The 17,113-nt window shown below is 56.2% G+C and overlaps 1 protein-coding gene across 6 annotated transcripts in view; it reads right to left on the bottom strand.

Moving 5' to 3' along the window:
- The window catches only part of SYMPK (symplekin scaffold protein), a 28,449-nt gene that overhangs the window by 2,304 nt on the left and 9,032 nt on the right, over positions 1-17,113 (bottom strand). For all 6 annotated transcript variants that reach the window (XR_013482597.1, XM_020979793.2, XM_020979796.2 and 3 more), the window contains exons 9-22: positions 16,071-16,310; positions 14,280-14,434; positions 13,165-13,315; positions 11,296-11,506; positions 9,524-9,674; positions 6,454-6,689; positions 5,267-5,348; positions 4,774-4,887; positions 4,367-4,514; positions 3,897-4,057; positions 3,535-3,643; positions 2,457-2,557; positions 1,873-1,963; positions 118-219 (exon numbers count right to left, since the gene is read on the bottom strand). Coding sequence is in view for 5 of the 6 variants with exons in the window: in XM_020979793.2 (XP_020835452.1) it covers positions 118-219; positions 1,873-1,963; positions 2,457-2,557; positions 3,535-3,643; positions 3,897-4,057; positions 4,367-4,514; positions 4,774-4,887; positions 5,267-5,348; positions 6,454-6,689; positions 9,524-9,674; positions 11,296-11,506; positions 13,165-13,315; positions 14,280-14,434; positions 16,071-16,310 (2,052 nt within the window). In the remaining variant the exon portion in view is untranslated. The remainder of the gene's footprint in view (positions 1-117; positions 220-1,872; positions 1,964-2,456; positions 2,558-3,534; positions 3,644-3,896; positions 4,058-4,366; positions 4,515-4,773; positions 4,888-5,266; positions 5,349-6,453; positions 6,690-9,523; positions 9,675-11,295; positions 11,507-13,164; positions 13,316-14,279; positions 14,435-16,070; positions 16,311-17,113) is intronic.

Raw genomic sequence — 17,113 nt, 5'->3', positions numbered from 1 at the left:
CTGCCCCCTCCCCAAGGCTCTCCTATCCCCCCCAGGCCTTCCCCCTGCTGCCTCCCCCCTCCCCAAAGCCAGGCTGGAGGAAGGGAGGAGGAGGAGGGGGTGGGAGAGATTCCTAACCCTTAATGATGGACTTCATGTCACACTTCACAGAATCGATGTTGTGGAGGGCAATGAGCAGCTCCCCTGGATTCAGGGGTGACACTGCTGAGTTCCCTTCACCTAGAAGAAGGAAGGAGGGAAGGTGAGGGCCCCATAACGACAGAGAACCCTGCCTGATGGGCCAGGCCTTCATCTCCTCCATGTCTGGGGGCACAGCAAGGCCCTCCCAGCTTTTAAGTTAATTCAGTGATGACAAGAGCAGATTTCCCTTAAGGCTTACAGAGCCCTGCTGTCCCCCAGTGCTGGAGGGGGGCTGCACAAATATTACTGGCCCCATTTCACAGAGAAGGACACTGAAGCTTGGAGAGAGGAAGGGATTTCAGCTCCTAGGATGCTGGGAGACCAGATAAAGGATGGAGGATCCCAGAAGAGAAAAGGACAATTCTGATCATATAAAATTTACTAAGTTTCGCACAAACAAATTGAATGCAACTAAGATTAGAAAGAAAATAGTCAACCAGGGAAAAAACTCTTTGCATAAAGTTTCTGCTAAAGTTCTCATTTCCAAAATATGGAAGGAACTCATTCCAACTGACAACAAAAAGAACCATTCTTTACCTGAAAAATGGTCAAAGGATATGAACACACAGTTTGCAAGGAAAAGAAATTTCTGGTGGAGAAGCAAATGGGTCCAGCCGTTTTGGAAGCAATCTGGAACTAACGAGGTCCCCAAGTAAGGACTTATTTGGTGAAAATGTGGATTTTAAAAATACTGTCCAAAGCATATATTTCCATGCTCTCCATCTATGGCCTACATAGTCACAGCAGCTCTTTCTCTGGTGGCAAAGAAAAGCACACTAAATGGGTTGCCCATCCCCTGGGGAATGGCCGCACATGGGACGGTACCAGGATGTGCTGGAAGAAACCCTGAAGGGGGAGCTTTCAGAGAAACCTGGAAGACTGTAGGAACTGCTACAGAATGGAGGAAGCAGAACCAGGAAGGGACTTTATAGAACAAAACCACTGCAAAACAATTTGGAAACGCTTAGGAGTTCTGATCCACACCATCACCACCCGTGACTCCAGAAGACTGCTGACAAATGCCAGGGAGAGGACGGTCCAAACGTGCCGAATGAGATGCTGGCTTCTGGGTGTGGCCAACGTGGGGATTTGGTTTGTGAACCACACATGTTTGTCACCAGGGCTCCCCCTACCCTCACACCCCACTCTGGGGTAGGGAAGGGAAGAAAAAAGTCATTAACTTGACAAAGCTGCTAGGACTCAGAACAGGAAGAACCCTTCAGAGAAGGTCCTGGCCAATTCCCTCATGCACAGCAAGGAGGGGCCGAGGCCAGGCACGCAGGTGGTCGGCTCTTTCCACTACACTAGGCTGCCTCACTACCCTGGATTCACACACTCCACCAATCTGACCCTTATCACAGCCCTGGGATGCCAGCAGAAATTTTCCTTTTCATTTCACAGGCTTTGAGAGAAGTGAGGCCCTGTCCTGAGATCAAAGGTGCCCTCGCTGGACCTGGCTTTGGGTTCTTGCCACACTCAGGTCCTTGGGTAAGGGATTTCAGCCACTTCCTCACGTATAAGCTGAGAGGGTCTAAGTGAACCATCTCCTAGGTCCCTTTGCGCTCTACCTCAGGCTCTGTGCAGCCAAGGTCGCGAGGCTCGGCCCACGACACGGCCCTCTTGGGGCAGTAAGTGCAGGCTTTGGAAGGCGCCCCACTGCTGTGTCCTGCCCCAGCCTGGCAGGGCTCTTACCGTGCTGCGTGCCCAGCAGGCGGTTGAACACCTCCTTCACCACGATGGGGTTCAGTTTGATGAGTTTGGGTAAGGCCTGAATCACTTCCTTCTGCAGAGAGGAAGGGGTAGGGGGTCAGCAAACAGCAGCTCCTTCCCCCTCACAGACAGGGGAGAGAACACCTTCCCCACAACGCAGAGCATCTGGGTGAGGCAGCGCGGGGCACAGGGAGGAGTCGCCTCTCTTCCTCATCTACGTGACGGGCAGCCCCGTTCCAGTTCTGGACCCCATGGTCCTCGACACGTGGGGCAGATCTCTTCTGCGCACTAAGTCCTCGTCTTGGACCCTCTCCTGATCCTCTCTGCAGCAGATCTGGCCCTTCTCCCTCATCCTCACCCCCACCAGGCCCGCAGAGGGCTTCTTCCTCAGCCTGCCCACACACACTAGCTCATCATCTGCTGAAGGGTCAGGTGAGGCAGCTATTGGGGGGTGGCGCAGTGTGCTCTCCCCTCCATGGCCCCGAGAGAGCTGGGGAGCCACATCCTAGCCCCTCTCCACCCCTTCATCTCTACCTTGGCTGAAGAGGGCAGAGCCCGGCCCCTACCTTCTCCAGGCCATTAAGCACGGGGATGAGGAAGCGGACATCTGGCAGCCGCTTGTGGTACAGGTCTCGCACCCGTTTCACCAACTCTGGGGAGGGGGGCACTGCAGACACAGGCAGATGGGGGAGGGGGGAGAAGAGGTGAGGGGAAGAAGCCCCTTAGGGAGTCATGTCTCCCTAAATGTAAAATGTGGCTGCTGGACTCTGCTCGAGCCAGGCTGGGACAGACCCTGGAAACTGGAGGTGGCCCGCCTGAGCTCTAATGGGAGTTAAATGCACATGGAGCCTCTGCTGCCAGGGCCGGGCTGACCTCTTGCAGTGCCGAGGCGGCCACCAAGTGCTGCGCAAGTCTGAATCAGGGTCACCCCGGCCCCCAGGGCTCCTTCACCTTGGGCCCCTCCGCTCTCCCCTTGTCTCGGCTCTAGCCCAGCCCCTCTCACACAACGTGCTGCTCTGAGCACACCACTCCTCTCTTCAAGAGCTTGGAATGGCTCCCCCTGGCCTGCTGACTCTGCCTTCAAGGCCCTGTCCCCTCTTATCATGAACTCCTCCCATGTCTACACATGCTTGCCGTGCCTCATTCTCAACCCAAAGCAAACACTGTCTCCTCCAGGAAGTCCTTGCTGATTGGCAGGCTTGTTCCTTGGACCTGCTATGGCCCTGTTCTGGACCTCTCTAATGCACTCAGGGTATGACAGTGACCTGGGGGGGCCTTGCTTTTCCCCTCCTAGGCTGAGTCTGGTGAAGGCAGGGATGGCACCTCTGTCTCCGTCTGCTGAAGCATCTTTTCCCTGCTCCTATAAGACTATCTCAGACCCTACCTACCTCCATTCTTCCCCTGAGCTCTCTGGCTCCTCAGATTTCTCTTGGATAGAACGCTGGCAGGTAACTCAGCTCTGCCTCCTCCCAGTGATGAGTGCATTTAACTTCCATCAGGTGGGGAGTATTGTTTCTACCTCTGCACCTCCCTCAGGGCCAACCCAGGGCTCTCCCTTAAGCTCCCAATAGTGTTTTTTAATGACTGCCCTGTGCAGAGTCTGTGTGTCTGCTGAAGTGAGTGAGGCGGGGGAAGGAAGGATACCTTTGTCCGTGAGACTGTGCAGGCAGCGGGTGACCAGGGTCTCGGCCCCCTTGGGGCAGTTTTCCACTAGCAAGAGCAGCTCTGGGGAGTTCATGCCCATCCCTCGGATCTGGAGGGCAGAGGAGTGAAGAGGCTGAGGTCCTGGGGAGGCTGTCACAGGGAGGGGGCCTGAGCTCGAGGGGGGCTGGTCATAGGATTTAGAACTACAGAGATCCCAATCAAACCTTCTTTAGCAACAAGGGGCACAGGTGGAGGAGGGTGGGCCAGAGGAGTGGGGACCCATGGGGTGCTGGCTGGGGAGATGCCCTTGGACCGAGTATAGGAGGGGTGGAGCCAGCCACAACCCCAGGCCCCCTCCTTACTGGTTGTTCGATGACCCGCAGCACCGTCCGCTTGATGTCAGCAATAGCTTCAGTGTAGACGGCTGCCAGCTCATGAATCAGCTTGTGGTTCTGGGGCAGCAGGGCCAGGTAGAGGTAGAGACACTGCTTTACCGTCTCCTCTGTCCATGGGGCTGCTACCTCTGCCAGCAAGAGGAGGCAGCTTCACAACCGGCAGCCCGAGGGCCCATGGAGGGACAGGGAGCTCGTGATGGAGGAGGAAGTGGCTGAGCGGAGGGCATTCTACTGGGGCCAGGAAGACACCCAAGGGAGTTGTAGTGAGGAGCTGGGTGCAGGGAAGGGTGGCAGAGGATGGGCCTCATCAGCCAGGGAGGGGAAGGAATGGGGAGGACCGTCTTGGGGGCTGAGCAGGGATGGGAGGAGGCACAGGAAGAGGACCAGCCCCTCGCCCTCTCTCAGGAGGCCCAGCACTGCCTCTCCATGACTCCCACCTGTGTCCTTGTCTGCCCCAAAGAGCACGGATGGTGGGTTGGGATGGACGAGAAGCTGCAGGTAGTTGAGGGCAAACTTCTCCACGTAGGCCCGAAGCTGCTCTTTCTCATACATGCGTTTGATGAAAAGCAGAGCCTGTGAGCGCACCTGGAGGGAGGGCACGAGGTGACCTGACTGCCCCTCCAGAGGGGGAGCCTGAGGGACCCACGAGTCACCCATATGCCAGGTGTAGGCAAAGAACAAGAAGTGAACTGGGGTCAGGGCAGCGAGGGGGGAGGGTACAGAGACAGACAGATGGACCAAGGGATGCTGGCACAGGACCCTCCTTTCCCCAGCAGCTCCTGACACTCCCCCACAGGCCTGGGAAGAAGAGGGTCCCCCAGATGGCCCCAAGGGAGAGGGCTACCTTATCCTTCTCATGGGAGCTGAGGTCCAGAAGGACATGGAGGTACTGAAACTGACGCGCCGGGCGCTTGAAAATCAGATCACGGAGGGTCGACATACCCAGGTAGGTGCGGCTCTAGGGAAGGAGGCCACCGGGCTCATCCCCAACGCCCCCAGGTCAGCTTCCCTTCCTCCCAGGCCCTGGCCCCAGCAGCTCGCACTCTCCCCCTTACAGCCACACCCTGGCCTCCCACTGGCTCGCTCCACAGATGGAGGGGAAGAAAGAGAAAAGGGGAACCGCCCCAGTTCTGTACCTGGGACCCTCCTCACTCACGACCTGCCTCCTCTTTCCCCTCTGCCCCTCCCAGACCAGGGGCCTCCCAAGGAGGGACAGGCCCCATCCTCCTTCTTCCCTGGTGCCCCTCCTGTCCTTTGTCTGTCAGGAATCTGTTCCTGAGCACCGCCAACATGGCAGGGCCGGGAATGGGCTGAGGAGATGTCTCTGCTCCTCTCACCTCATCCTCACAGTATTTCCGAACCACTTCCAAGGCACTCTCTGTGATCAGCGGGGTCTCCAACACGACCTTGGTGAAGATCCTGAAGGGAAAAGGGAACAGACCGTTGCCGAGTGGACGCCGAGTCCCCCGCTGCCTCTCCACAAACAAGCGAAGGGATCTCCGGCAGCTCCCACTGCTTCTGCCCCCACATGGGAGGTCCCCTGGCACCAGACCCTCCCTCCTCTTCTCCAATGCTGGTCCTGGCTCCCCCGCATCGTCCTCCCTGTATCATCCAGTCACCCATCTCCTCTGAAGCTCTGCATGGCCTTCCTCAGGCAGCAAAGCCCCTGCCTCCTCTGAACCCCCCCAGTTCTGTCTGTCTGTCCCTCTCACATGCACTTGGGACCACAGGCCAAGAGCTGGAAAGGCCCTCAGAGGCTAGCTCGTCCAGGTGCCAGGGCCCACAGGAAGGAATCGTCGAAGTGGGATCTGAATCTAGGTGCTAGGACTGCAGAGCCCTTCACATCTCTAGTGACTGTCCCTGGGAGGGCGGGATCCTCTCCTCCCCGCACCCGACTTCCTCTCTCTTCTCCTGTCCAGCTCGATCCCACCTCCTCCACAAGCCTCCCGAGGCTGGCATGCTCCCCGCCTTGTGCCTCACACAATGCCCCGCCACACTGCCCAGGTGGGCGCCCTTGGCCTCCATTATGTGCTACCATTATCTCTGTGCCTTCTTCCTGCTAGACCATTACCTCCAGGGCAGGGACTAGCTCTAAGGAGGCACCAAATGGAGAGCAAAGAACCAGATCTGAACCTGCTGCTAACTGGCTGTGTGACCTGGGGCCCGTGCAAGTTCTCAGTCCCTCTGAGCCTCAGTTTCCAAGGTTGTAAAATGGGGCAGGCACAGCCCGCCTCACAAGGTCACTGTGGGCAGAGCATTTTGTAAACATTTGTGCTGCCACAACAGGAGTCCTCACAAGACAGAGGCGGCCCAGCTTTCCCTTCAATCAATCTGCACAGCCGTCCTCCCCCAAGGCTTGTGGGCAAAGGAAGCCCTTTCCAAGCCTGGGCGGCCCTGAAGAAGGGGGCCTCCCTTTCCCCCTCATTTCCTAAGCTTCGTGTGCCCTCCAGGGCTCTGCCCAAACAGAGCAGGGACAAACGCCGGCCACGTGAGCAGCTGCCTGGGGATGGAGGGGCTCACGCACCCATCCTTCTGGTCAGGCTTTTCCTGCAGGCCTGAGAGCAGGCGGATGAGGCATGCGTCGTACTTGTCCAGGGTCCCTGTAGGCCCGGCGGCCAGGTAAGCATTATATTCCTGGTACAGCCAGGCGAAAGCCAGGTCCAGGCGGCCCCGAATGTCTTCCAGAATGAAGGCGAGGACCTCCTCCTTCAGGCCCACCTCGAACTGAGTCACCAGCCTGGCAAGGATCTTCACTCGGACCTTAGGGGAGAAGGGTGGGTGATGAGATGCCCCATACCGGCCCTGGGTCACAGCCTACCAGCCTCTTGTGGCCTCCCTGGCCGGGCCTGTGCCTGTGCCCCCTCAGGCCGAGGCTCACAGAGCACAGCAGCTGGGCCTCACGTCACACACAACCGGAAACTGAGGGAACGAGCTTTGGGATGGAAAGGACCTGACGAGCAGGGAGGGGATGCCCCAGGTAAGGAAGGGCAAGAGTAAGAGAGCACCACCTGGGACGGAAAGGCAAAAAAAGCAATAACTAGAAACTGAGGCAGGAGTGGGGGTGCCCATCCAATGCTGGTGTACAAATGTAATGAGAAACTCTGCCTTAAGAAATGGCCAAAGAGACAAAGTCAGAGAATCTCAGGCAGGATGGGCTGAGGCTGTGACATCAGCAGGTCCAGAAGAACGTCTTAAACACAGATGATGAAAGGTTAAAAAACCCCAACTCTGAAAGACTTTGGACTCAGGTGGATGCAGCGACCAGGCAGCCATGGCTCTAGAGGGCCCCACTTCCTAAGGGGGGAACCGAGGGACTCTTGGTGCAGAAAGGGACAGGTTGGCCACAGGGGGATTCCGTCTGCTGGCCTGGGCCTTACTGTTGTTCCAGGGTCGGTTTGTTTTTCTCAAGGTTCTTAATGGGAGGGAGAGGCATGACAGGGGGAGGGAGGATTATCTATAATGAGGCCCACAAAAGGGAGGGCCATCAAAACATTTTTTTTTTAATTTTAAAAAGGTACAGAAGAGAACAGAAGTTCAGAAGGAAGCCCAGACAAGCAGGACACAAGAAGGAAGCACAGACAAGCAAGACAGTTTTGAAATAAGGTGTGAAATTTATTATATACTAAAAAGAAACCCCCCCCCCCAAAAACCCCAATGGTGATTCCTGGTTTCATACACAATCCTGTTGTGTTCTCTTTGTACACAGAAATGCTTGTTTGGGGGTGTTTAAATTTAAAATAAAAAATAAAACTAACAAGGAGTGGGGAAAAGAGAACACCTAGCTGCTCTTGAGAATTCAAGTCACCAGGCCCAGACCCACTGGAAAACTGGCACCTGTGCCCAGCGAGCCATTGGCAGCGGTCCTTCAAAGACCCCAGAGCCATGGCACAGGCCTGCAAAGGGCTTGACAAATAAAGGATAAGTGGAGCCTACTACCTTTTATAGGCCAAGGAGTCTGACTTTGGTTTATTATGAAAGAGATGGTAAGTGACGAGCTGGAAAAGGAAAACTCGATGACAAGGATTCAGCACTCCTTCCCTGTGTGGACAGGGCTGCTCACTGGGCAGCTTGTATGTCATCTGGGTTTCTAGCCAAGCACTTGACCATCTGACGAGCTCTCCCTGGGGACAAGACAGAAGTTCTGGACAGCTAACAGTCCAGGAAGTACACTCAGGACTCGCTAGCTGGCAGACCCAAAGTGTAGTCCCCCCAGGCCAGGTCCCCACAGAGGGAAGTCCTGGTCGAGGTCCCAGGGAGCCATGCACGGGCCCCGGGTGGTTTCACATGCTCACTGATGACCTCGGATGCTTATCAGAATTTCAGAGGACACAAAAATGGGGTCCAGAAATGACTGACGAAATCCAGAGTAATCTTGACAGGCCAGAATTTTGGATCAAATCTAATTAGATGGAGCTAAAGACAAAGTCTGACACTTGGGTTTTAAAAAAATCTACTTGACCACTTCAAGATGGGGGAGATAAGCACTGGGCTTGGAGCCAGGAAGACCTGAGTTTACATCCAGCCTCAGACACTTACTAATTGTGTGACCCTGGGCAAGTCACTTAACCTCGGCTCGCCTCAATTTCCTCATCTGTACAATGGGGATAATAATAGCACCTACCTCCCAGGGTTGTTGTGAAGATTGAATGAGATATTTGTAAAGTGCTTTCAATTTTTAAAGTGCTATATAAATACTAGTTATGTTATCATCATTATTAAAAAGATGGGGTTTTAGTGGATTATAAGCTAAATGAGTGGATGAAGTCCTGGGGGGCTGGGCAGCCCCCAAACACGTGTGACTTTGGGCTGCATTCTGAGCCCCAATGTCCAGGTCTGGGGAGGAGACAGTCCTGATGCACCTACTGTAGGCCCTGGGTTTGAGTATCTGGAGGGCAGTGACTAGGACGGTGTCACACGAGGCATGAACTGGGCATGTTTAATCTGTGGATGACAGACTTGAGGGAAGGACATGACAGCTGTCCTCAGGTATTCTGAGGGCTGTCCAGCGGAAGAGGCTGGTTTCTGCAAACACACAGACTTAGACTGAATGTAAGGAAATGCACTCCAATGACAAAAGTGGCTCCCAAAGAAAACTATGCCCCCACCCTCCAATCTCCAATCAGAGGCTGAAAGCCCACACGAGGGGGTGGGGAGCCTCACGAGCATGCTCTGGGATGGCAGGAGGTGAATCTCCAATCCCCAGGGCCAGAGGAGCCTGGGTGCTCTAAGCGGCACACAGGTGTCTACCTCAGGGAGGGAACAGGGTGTGTGTGCCAGTGATAAGACTTCAGGCTCAAGGGCAGAAGGGCAGCCTCAGACCAGCTCAAGGGGACAGTGTGCAGATGAGGCGCAGGGGGGAGCTAGGCTGGGGTCTCCAGAGGGAGTGGTGCTTGGAGGACGGACGATGCAGGCCGTGGAGGACTCAAAGCGAGAAGGGAACTTGGTAAAATGGGCTTATTTTGACCAATGGGGAAGCTGATTCTGTGACTTGCCCAAAGCCATCCAGGTAACACAAAGCAGAAGCAGGCCCTCTAACTCCAAATCCCACCTGCGCGTAAGAAGGGGTATGGGGGCAGGAGGAGCTCATCTTGTACCTGGGCCGCGCCGCTACACGCCACAGACTTCTCAGCCCTCAGGATGCGTCTCACGGCCCCCAGCTTCATGCTCTCAATCTGGGCATCTGTCATGGGCTTCACCACGTCGCTCAGGCGGAAGATCTTCTTGCGCCCACCCACACCTGTCAGCCTGGAACAAGGGAAGGGTCAGCTCCACTCAGGCCTAGCTCCCAAGGACCCCGAGCGTCGACCTGGGCCTCTCCCCTTTTGCACCCCGGTCCCTCTGGTGGGGATTCAGTAAGTACCTTCCTTGAGGAGACCCCTCCAGCCTGCTCCCAGAATCCTGCTTTGTTGGCCCAGTCCCCACAGCCACAAAGCCACTGATCTGGTGTCGTTCCCCAACCCTCCCCCCCAATAAAATCCAGGCCAGCCTCGTGATAGCAGAAGGAAAAGAGGGGACATGGGGTCGAGGATGTCTTCTCATTTTCTCCCTCCTCAAAACCCTGAGCTATATTCCTCTTCTCCTCCAGTCTTTGATGAAAAGAACGTCTCCTGGGGCCTCATGGACCTGGATCCCCTCCCCTCCCCTCCCCTCCCCTCCCCCAATCTTCTGTCTCCCTCTCCTGGCTCCTTCCCAGTGTCCACACACAAGCTACAACATCTCTACCTCCTCCCTTTCTCAGCCAAACTCCAGGTAAAGCTTGTTGTCTCTGACTCCTCTCCTCTCCCTTACTTTCCAAATCCTTGCAATCTGGGTTTTGGCCTCTTCACTAAAACTGCCCTCTCAGCCCTGGTCCTCCATGACCTCTGCAGCATGTGACTCGAGGCCAGGATCTCCTCTCTAGGTGTGGGTGACGCACTTGGTTCTCCATGTCTGCCCACCTCTGCGTCCTTGGCCACATCTTCTTCCCTCCTGACTAAGGGTGGATTCTAAGGCTCTGTCCCAAGTCCTCTGCTCTCCTCTCCCTACACTCTCTCATGTGGGCCTTATAAGGTCCCCTTGGCTTATGGCTCTCTGTGAAGATGCCTCAGATCGACAGACGTAGCCCTAGTCTCTCTCCTGAGCTCCAGGCCCCAAATCACCAACTACACAGGAACATTTCACACCTTAATTCCCAGACAGCTCAGCTCACTTGTCCACAACAGAGCTCTCCTCTCTACCCCTACCCCCTTTCCAAAGCTCCCCATCTCTACAAAATCATACATGTTAGCAGCCCACCTTCTGGTCTTCAGGCTTCATGAACTCAGGGTCATCCTGGACGCCTCCCCTCCCTTCTCTCCCATTCCATCAGTCACCAAACCTTGCCACCCACCTCCCCACCTGTCACACCTGATTCCTCCTCTGCCCTTCCTGGACAAGTCCCCAGATCTCACTGGGCCTCAGTCTTATCCTAAGAGCCAATGTCAGCTCCACTCCTACCATCCTATCTAGGATTGCACCTGCAGACTCCGAGCTAAACGTCACCTTGTGCCTCGTCCCTAGTCTAGGCCCTTTCTGCTCCAAATCCATGAAGCAGAAGGGAGCAAGATATCTGCAGTGAGAAGACATGCCACTTCCCGGCTGGTATACCCCTTAAATCACACAAGCCTGCTGAGGCTCAGTCTCCTAGTCTGTAAGTTGAGGGCTCATGAGCCTCTTCTACCCAGGGCCTTCCCCAGTGGGCCCCTCAATCCTTTCCAGTTCCTCTGGGTCCTCCCAGAGGATGGTGGGAGGTCTTCTGCAGTCCGTCCCAGGCAAGGGGGTCCCTGCACTCGCTCACCAGACCCAGGGCTGTACCTTGGGTCTCCCCAACTTCAGGCTGAGGACTCACCGAGGCTGTGTCGCGGGGATGATGGGCTCAGGCCTCCGCTTGGCCTGGGGGGCCTCCTCCTCCAAAGTGCAAACGGGGCTCAGTGCCCCCACCACAGAAATGGCCTGCCCCTGCCCCAGCACAGACACACGTCGCTTGATGAGAACGCTTTCGGGCTTTGTCATCTTCTCCTCCTTCGGCTCCTCCTTGGAGTGCTTCGTCTGCTCCACACCTTGGGGAGGCAGGAGGACCAGGCTCGTTAAGGGCCAGCCTCCGAGCGTCCCCTTCATTCACAGTCCACAGACCCACTGGACTCCTCCTCACCGCTACCTGAAGCGCCAATGCCTTGGCCTCCCACTGCTGATGCTAAAGCTTTCAATCTAACACCATCTGTAACTCCCTAGTGCCAGTGAAGGCCCTCTGCCAACTGGCCCTGCCTGTCCCCCACCCCTGTACTCTGACCTCCAGGCCTGCCTACACCTGCAGTAACACCCTCGCACAGCACTTGGCTCAGGTAACACTGAGGATGACAGCTACCCGTGTTCACGTCTTAGCCTCTCCTAATCGCACTCACTCACTGTCCACAGATCTGTTAAGCAAAGCCCTGTCAGCTTTGACCCAATTGTAGCCTCCCTACTCCGAACACTGAGGCACTTTGTACATGGATGTAAAGGAGCAATTCCTTCCCAAGCTGACCCTCTGCTACGGGGCACTCCAGGCAGACCCCGTGACCATGTCCCTGCCCTGGGCCTTGGCCCACCTCCTCTGGCCGTCAGCTCCTCTTGCCGCACCTGCCCCCACCTCCAATGCCCTGTTCCAAGCCCAGCTCCAGCGCCACCCCATTGTAAGCCTTCTCTGGTCACTCTCCCAGGTCACCTCTGACTCATCAGAGCTCATGGTGCTGCCTACTCATTCACCACCATTTATGTAGCAACTGCTGTATGCAGGGCCCAGAACTCTGTGCTGGGCAGGTGGGATGGGCCCTCCCAAGACTAGCACATGCTGACTTGTAGCAAGTATTCAGTACACAGAGGACGAAGGATCGATCCCAATTCCCCATTTTATAAAAGTAGGAAGGGCACCCAGGGTGAGCAACTCATCCAAGGGCAGCCTCTCCACTGAATTCCATTCCCCTGTGGCCCTGTCTTACTTGCCCACTAGACTGCTGTAGTTCCCCGGAGGCAGGAAGGCTGGCTCACGTGGCCTGGCTCTGCCATTCCTGGGCACAGGGAGGGATTTCACGGACTCACAGGGCTGGACTTGGAAGGACCTTAGGAGCGATCATGCCCAATGCTCCCATTTGGTAGATGAGGAAACTGAGGGCAGGAAAGGTGATGGGCCTTGCCCGAGGTGCCCAGCTCAGCTGTGAATCAGGCCTCTGGCTCCAAAGCCAGCTCCCTTCCCTGTCTACTGCACTCAATCTTAGGCGTGGTTCCCTGGTCCCCCCTTCCTGCACATTACACACTCAGCCCCATCTACCAGGCTCCCCCGCAGGGCTGAGGTCAGAGATCCCTGCCCTGCGGCCCAGGCTGAACTGGCCTCTTGTTCTGCTCCCTCAGCCTGAAATCTACCTCTTGGCCCCTTCCCCAAAAGCACAGGGTCCAGCTGGGAGCCCCAGGACCCAACGGGACCGGCTGGGCTCCTCTTCAGACAAAGCGTGTCTCCCCCGAGGCTGCAGCTTGGCCCGTGGGGTCCTCAGGGCCTCGGCCCTTTTCCACCGCAGCCTCACAAGGAGGGTCCGGTCCCCGCGAGCCTTCCCGTCTGGCTCTGACCCGGGGCTTTTTTCAATGCCAGTGACAGCCCTTCCCTCCACCGCTGTGGTCTCTCTGGTCTCTCTGGCATGGAGCCTCCCTACATGTGCCCTCTCCACCCCTCTCCCCACAAGCCCACCTGGCCCCAGACCAGCTGCAGTCATCTGGGTGGCCATGAGCCGGGCCAGGTGCTTGATCTGGGCGTCTGTGCCTGCCGACTCCACCGGCGTGTAGATGGCCTGGAAGGAGGCTGGCATGGCCTCAGGTAGATACACCATGCTGATGAGCACCTGGGGGGACGCAGCAGAGTCAGGGCCTGTGGGGGTGCCCATGATCACTACCACATTTCTATCATGCTTTAGAGAACGTTTTCCTCACAGGCACCCTGAGGAAGCATTATCATCCCTATTTTACAAAGGAGGAAAAGTGTCTTGTCCAAGGTCACTTGGCCAGGACTCCAAGTCAGATACCATGACTCCATCTATGGTTGTTCCCATGACTCTATGACAGAAAGGAAGAATGCTTCCATGCCTGGTGGGAGGGCCGGGAAGGGGGATGGAGGAAGGGGTACTGTCCAGCGGCCCCGGCCAGGAAGCCAGGAGAAGACCACAGACCAGAGGGTTTTAAAGCCGTGACACCAAGGATCCAGACAAACTGGAGAGGCGGAGCCCTGAGAGGCTGCTCTGGCGTAGTAGGGTGTGGTCGGAAAGCCTGGCCCCGCTCCTCCCTGGGGGTGTGACCTGGGCCCAGGCACATCTTCCTGGGCCTCCTCTGTGCACAATGAGCAAGGTAAGCCTCATCATAACCACGGGCCCAAGCACCAATCTCTTGATTCTCCAAGGGAGAAAAAAGGGCTGAACTCCCCAGACGCAGGCATAAGAACGCCACTTTACATCTGAGGATGGTGAGGGTCACAGAGGCAGGCCTCGAAGCCTGGTCTTCTGATCCCAAGGGCGGCACTCACTGCCTCCAGATCTCCTCCTGCGGGAAGGTGCCACCCCTGCACCTCGGGAGACCATAGTGATTCTGGTGAATGGGGGTCCGGCACACGGATATCTGGCCCAACGAGGCCTGGCGGGCAGTGGGAAGAGAGACCGCTGTGGGGACCAGAGCCTAACCTCCTCTTCCTCTGCTCGGTCCCCAAAGCAGGACCAGGGGCAACTACCACTTCCTAATGATGAGAACAGACCACCCACAAAGCCAACTGCCCCCTCAAGCAGACCTCTCCCTCAGCCCCCAGGCCCAGCTGCGCACCAAGTTGGCCACGTTGTCGGGTGTCAGCAGAGGCTGTAAGAATTCCGCAGTGATATCAGTGTCCGACTGGGCTCCGCTCTGGGCTGAAGCTTTCGAGGTCCCTGAGGGGCCAGGCTCCATGTCTTTGTCCTCATCATCCTCACCAAGGGTAGGCTCTGCAGGGAAGGGGAGACACAAGAAGCTGCATTCCTCGGCCACTTTAAGGGCCACCACAGAATGATGTCCTCACAATAGCCCTGTGAGGTAGATAGAACAGTAGAAGGCAAGAGGTCTGTGGCCTTGGCCCTGCCCCCTGCCGGCATCCATCCCCAGTCAGCTTCCTTCTCCTGGAGATGTTCTCTGCCCGAGAAGACTCAGGGCACCTTACAGCAAACCCCTTGTGCTAAAGGAGGAATCTGTATGTTCTGCTTGGCCCCATGGAGCAGACCCAGACCCCAGAGGAGAGGTTACAGTGGAGAGGTGGATTCTGGCTTGACATTACATTTGTTTGTTCAGGAAAACTTCCTAACGACTAGAGCTGTGACAAGACTGACCCTGGAGGAGTGGGGCTCCCCTACCCAGAGGCCAGATGACCATTCGCTTTGGGGACTTGCACAGGGAGGTCCCTGTAGGCTCACATTCTGATTCCCCAGAGAAGCCGGGACCTGGCACCCCAGCCTATACTCCGGCACCATCAGGGAATGTGAGAGGCACACAGATGTGATTGTCAAGTCCCCCAAGAAAGCACATCCCTTGTTACTAATCTGATTATTCCCCTGCTCTTCTCTCAAGGTTTACAAAGCTGTTCTGGTACTGCTCTCAAGCATCTGACCTTCAGGTACAAAGGAGGAGACCTTGCCTCAGAAAGGTGAATTACAGGATGGGGCAAGGCCACAAGGTGAAGAGACGTCAGCGATGGGACGTGAAGCCAGGCATGCTGGCTCCTGGCACACGACTGTTCCACGTTGGGCTGTGCCCCTGGGCAGCATCAGTAGGGCCCCCTTCCCAGCCCAGTCCCCTCCTCTTCTTCCCCATGGCTACCATCAAGTCCCAATCGCACAGTGCATCTTCTCATTATCTGAGCCTCACGATCAGCCCAGCAGCCTTACTAGTCTAGCCCCTGACTTAAAAGGAATCCTCATTCTAATACCCCCAACCCCCAGTCACCCAGCCTCCCAGGAAGGGGAGTCCTCCTGCCAATCTCGATACAGCTTGGTCCAGTTCCGGTCAGCTCTCAGGGTATGAAGTTTCCTTACATCGCACCGAAATATGCCTCTTTTCAACTTCTACTATTCACTACTTCCAATTTCACACCCTAGAGCCACACACAACATCCACACAGCACAGACCCAAAGCTATCTGAAAAGTTACCGCATACCCCCAGAATCTTCTCTTCCCCAGTCTAAATATTCTTACTTCTTTCCACCGATTCTTGTCTGGTATGGACTTGGGGCTCTTCACTTTCCTGGCTGCCCTCCCCAGCACATTCCTCAGTTTACCAATCACTTAACACTCCCCCCGTGGTCAGACCAGGGCAAAGGCCTGGGAACGATCATGCCCAGGCTTGAAGGTGTGCCTCTCCTCTCCTAAGGAGGCCCAGGATCCCCTGGGCCATCATCACTCTGGGAAGGAGGCAGCACGGGGGTGCGTGGGGAGCTAGGAAGTACGTGGCTGACCCAAGCCTTGGGGACCATCGAGGAGCCTTAGAAATGGAAGGGCCCTTACAAACCTCTAGACTTTCAGACTGAATGAGGCTCTGAGAGGCACGGTCCCAGAGGAGGCAGGGAGAGGTGGCTCACCCCTCTGGCTTACCTAGCTTCATCTTCTTAAGGGCTGAGTCTGGGTCATCTCGCTGGCGTCTCCGAGGCTCTTTGCCTGTGGGCATGTTTCTGGCAATCTCAGCCTGGGGGGTGCCCAAATCTACCAGGAGGGTGGTGATTTGGGCCTGGAACTCACAAGACGCGGGATGCTTGAGGACACTGAGCAGGTGTAACTTGAGGTTTTTCCGCACGCTGCTCACCTGGGACTTGGCCAGGGTTGGTGGCAGGTTGGCTGCAGGAGGAATGAGACCCACAGGGAGTCAGGGAGTCTTACTCTCCAAACCCCAGTGGCCAACCCAAACCCTCCTGTCTGGATCTCGCCCACCCTGCCCCCCGGAGACTCAGAGAGAAAAAAAGGGAGAATTCGTGTGGTTTGAAGCATATGTGCCCATGACCCTCTTGTAATCCCCACCCTGTGACCAAAGTTCTGTATCTTGTGCCCCAATGTCCCTAAGATGGGAGTGAGAATGAGGGGAGAGGGCCCCCAATGTTCCCATCCCTCCATCTCCATGTCTTCCATAGTTGGAAAGCCAGAGAAAGAAAGAGAGGAAGGCAGGGGAAAAGAAACGAATGGGGAGGAGGGGACGGAGGGAGGGAGGGAGGGAGGAAGTCTCTTGGCATCTTCTTCTCAGTCACTGGCCCCACGTGATCTCAGGGACTCAGGCCCAGCACCTTCTAGCTACCTCACACCGTCCTCTCTTCCTGGACCTTCCCCATCCAAGCAGTCATGGAGCCCTCGGCCCCCTCCCCAGTTCTCTGTTCTCATGGTAACCAACCAAACCTTAGCCTCTTGCCTCCTGTCTGGCCCTGTCGAGTCCTGTTGTTCGGCATTCTCATCAACATCTCTCACAGATGCCACCCCTCCTCTCTATTCCTCAGCCCCCTCCCTACCCAGACCTCTGCTCTTCCTGCCTCGAGCTCCCCCCTTGCCGATTGACTTTCCACACCAATCACCCTGATAACTAGTGCAGACATGACCACCACCTTCCTCTGCTTCCAAATCTGCAGGGGCTCTTGGGGCTTGGGAGTCAAGTT

The sequence above is a fragment of the Phascolarctos cinereus genome, unplaced genomic scaffold (assembly GCF_003287225.1).
Source record: "Phascolarctos cinereus isolate Bilbo 61053 unplaced genomic scaffold, phaCin_HiC Scaffold_726;HRSCAF=1367, whole genome shotgun sequence".
Lineage (NCBI taxonomy): Eukaryota > Metazoa > Chordata > Mammalia > Diprotodontia > Phascolarctidae > Phascolarctos > Phascolarctos cinereus.
Note: the sequence above shows the minus strand (reverse complement) of the source record. Positions and strands in the feature narration are given on the sequence as shown.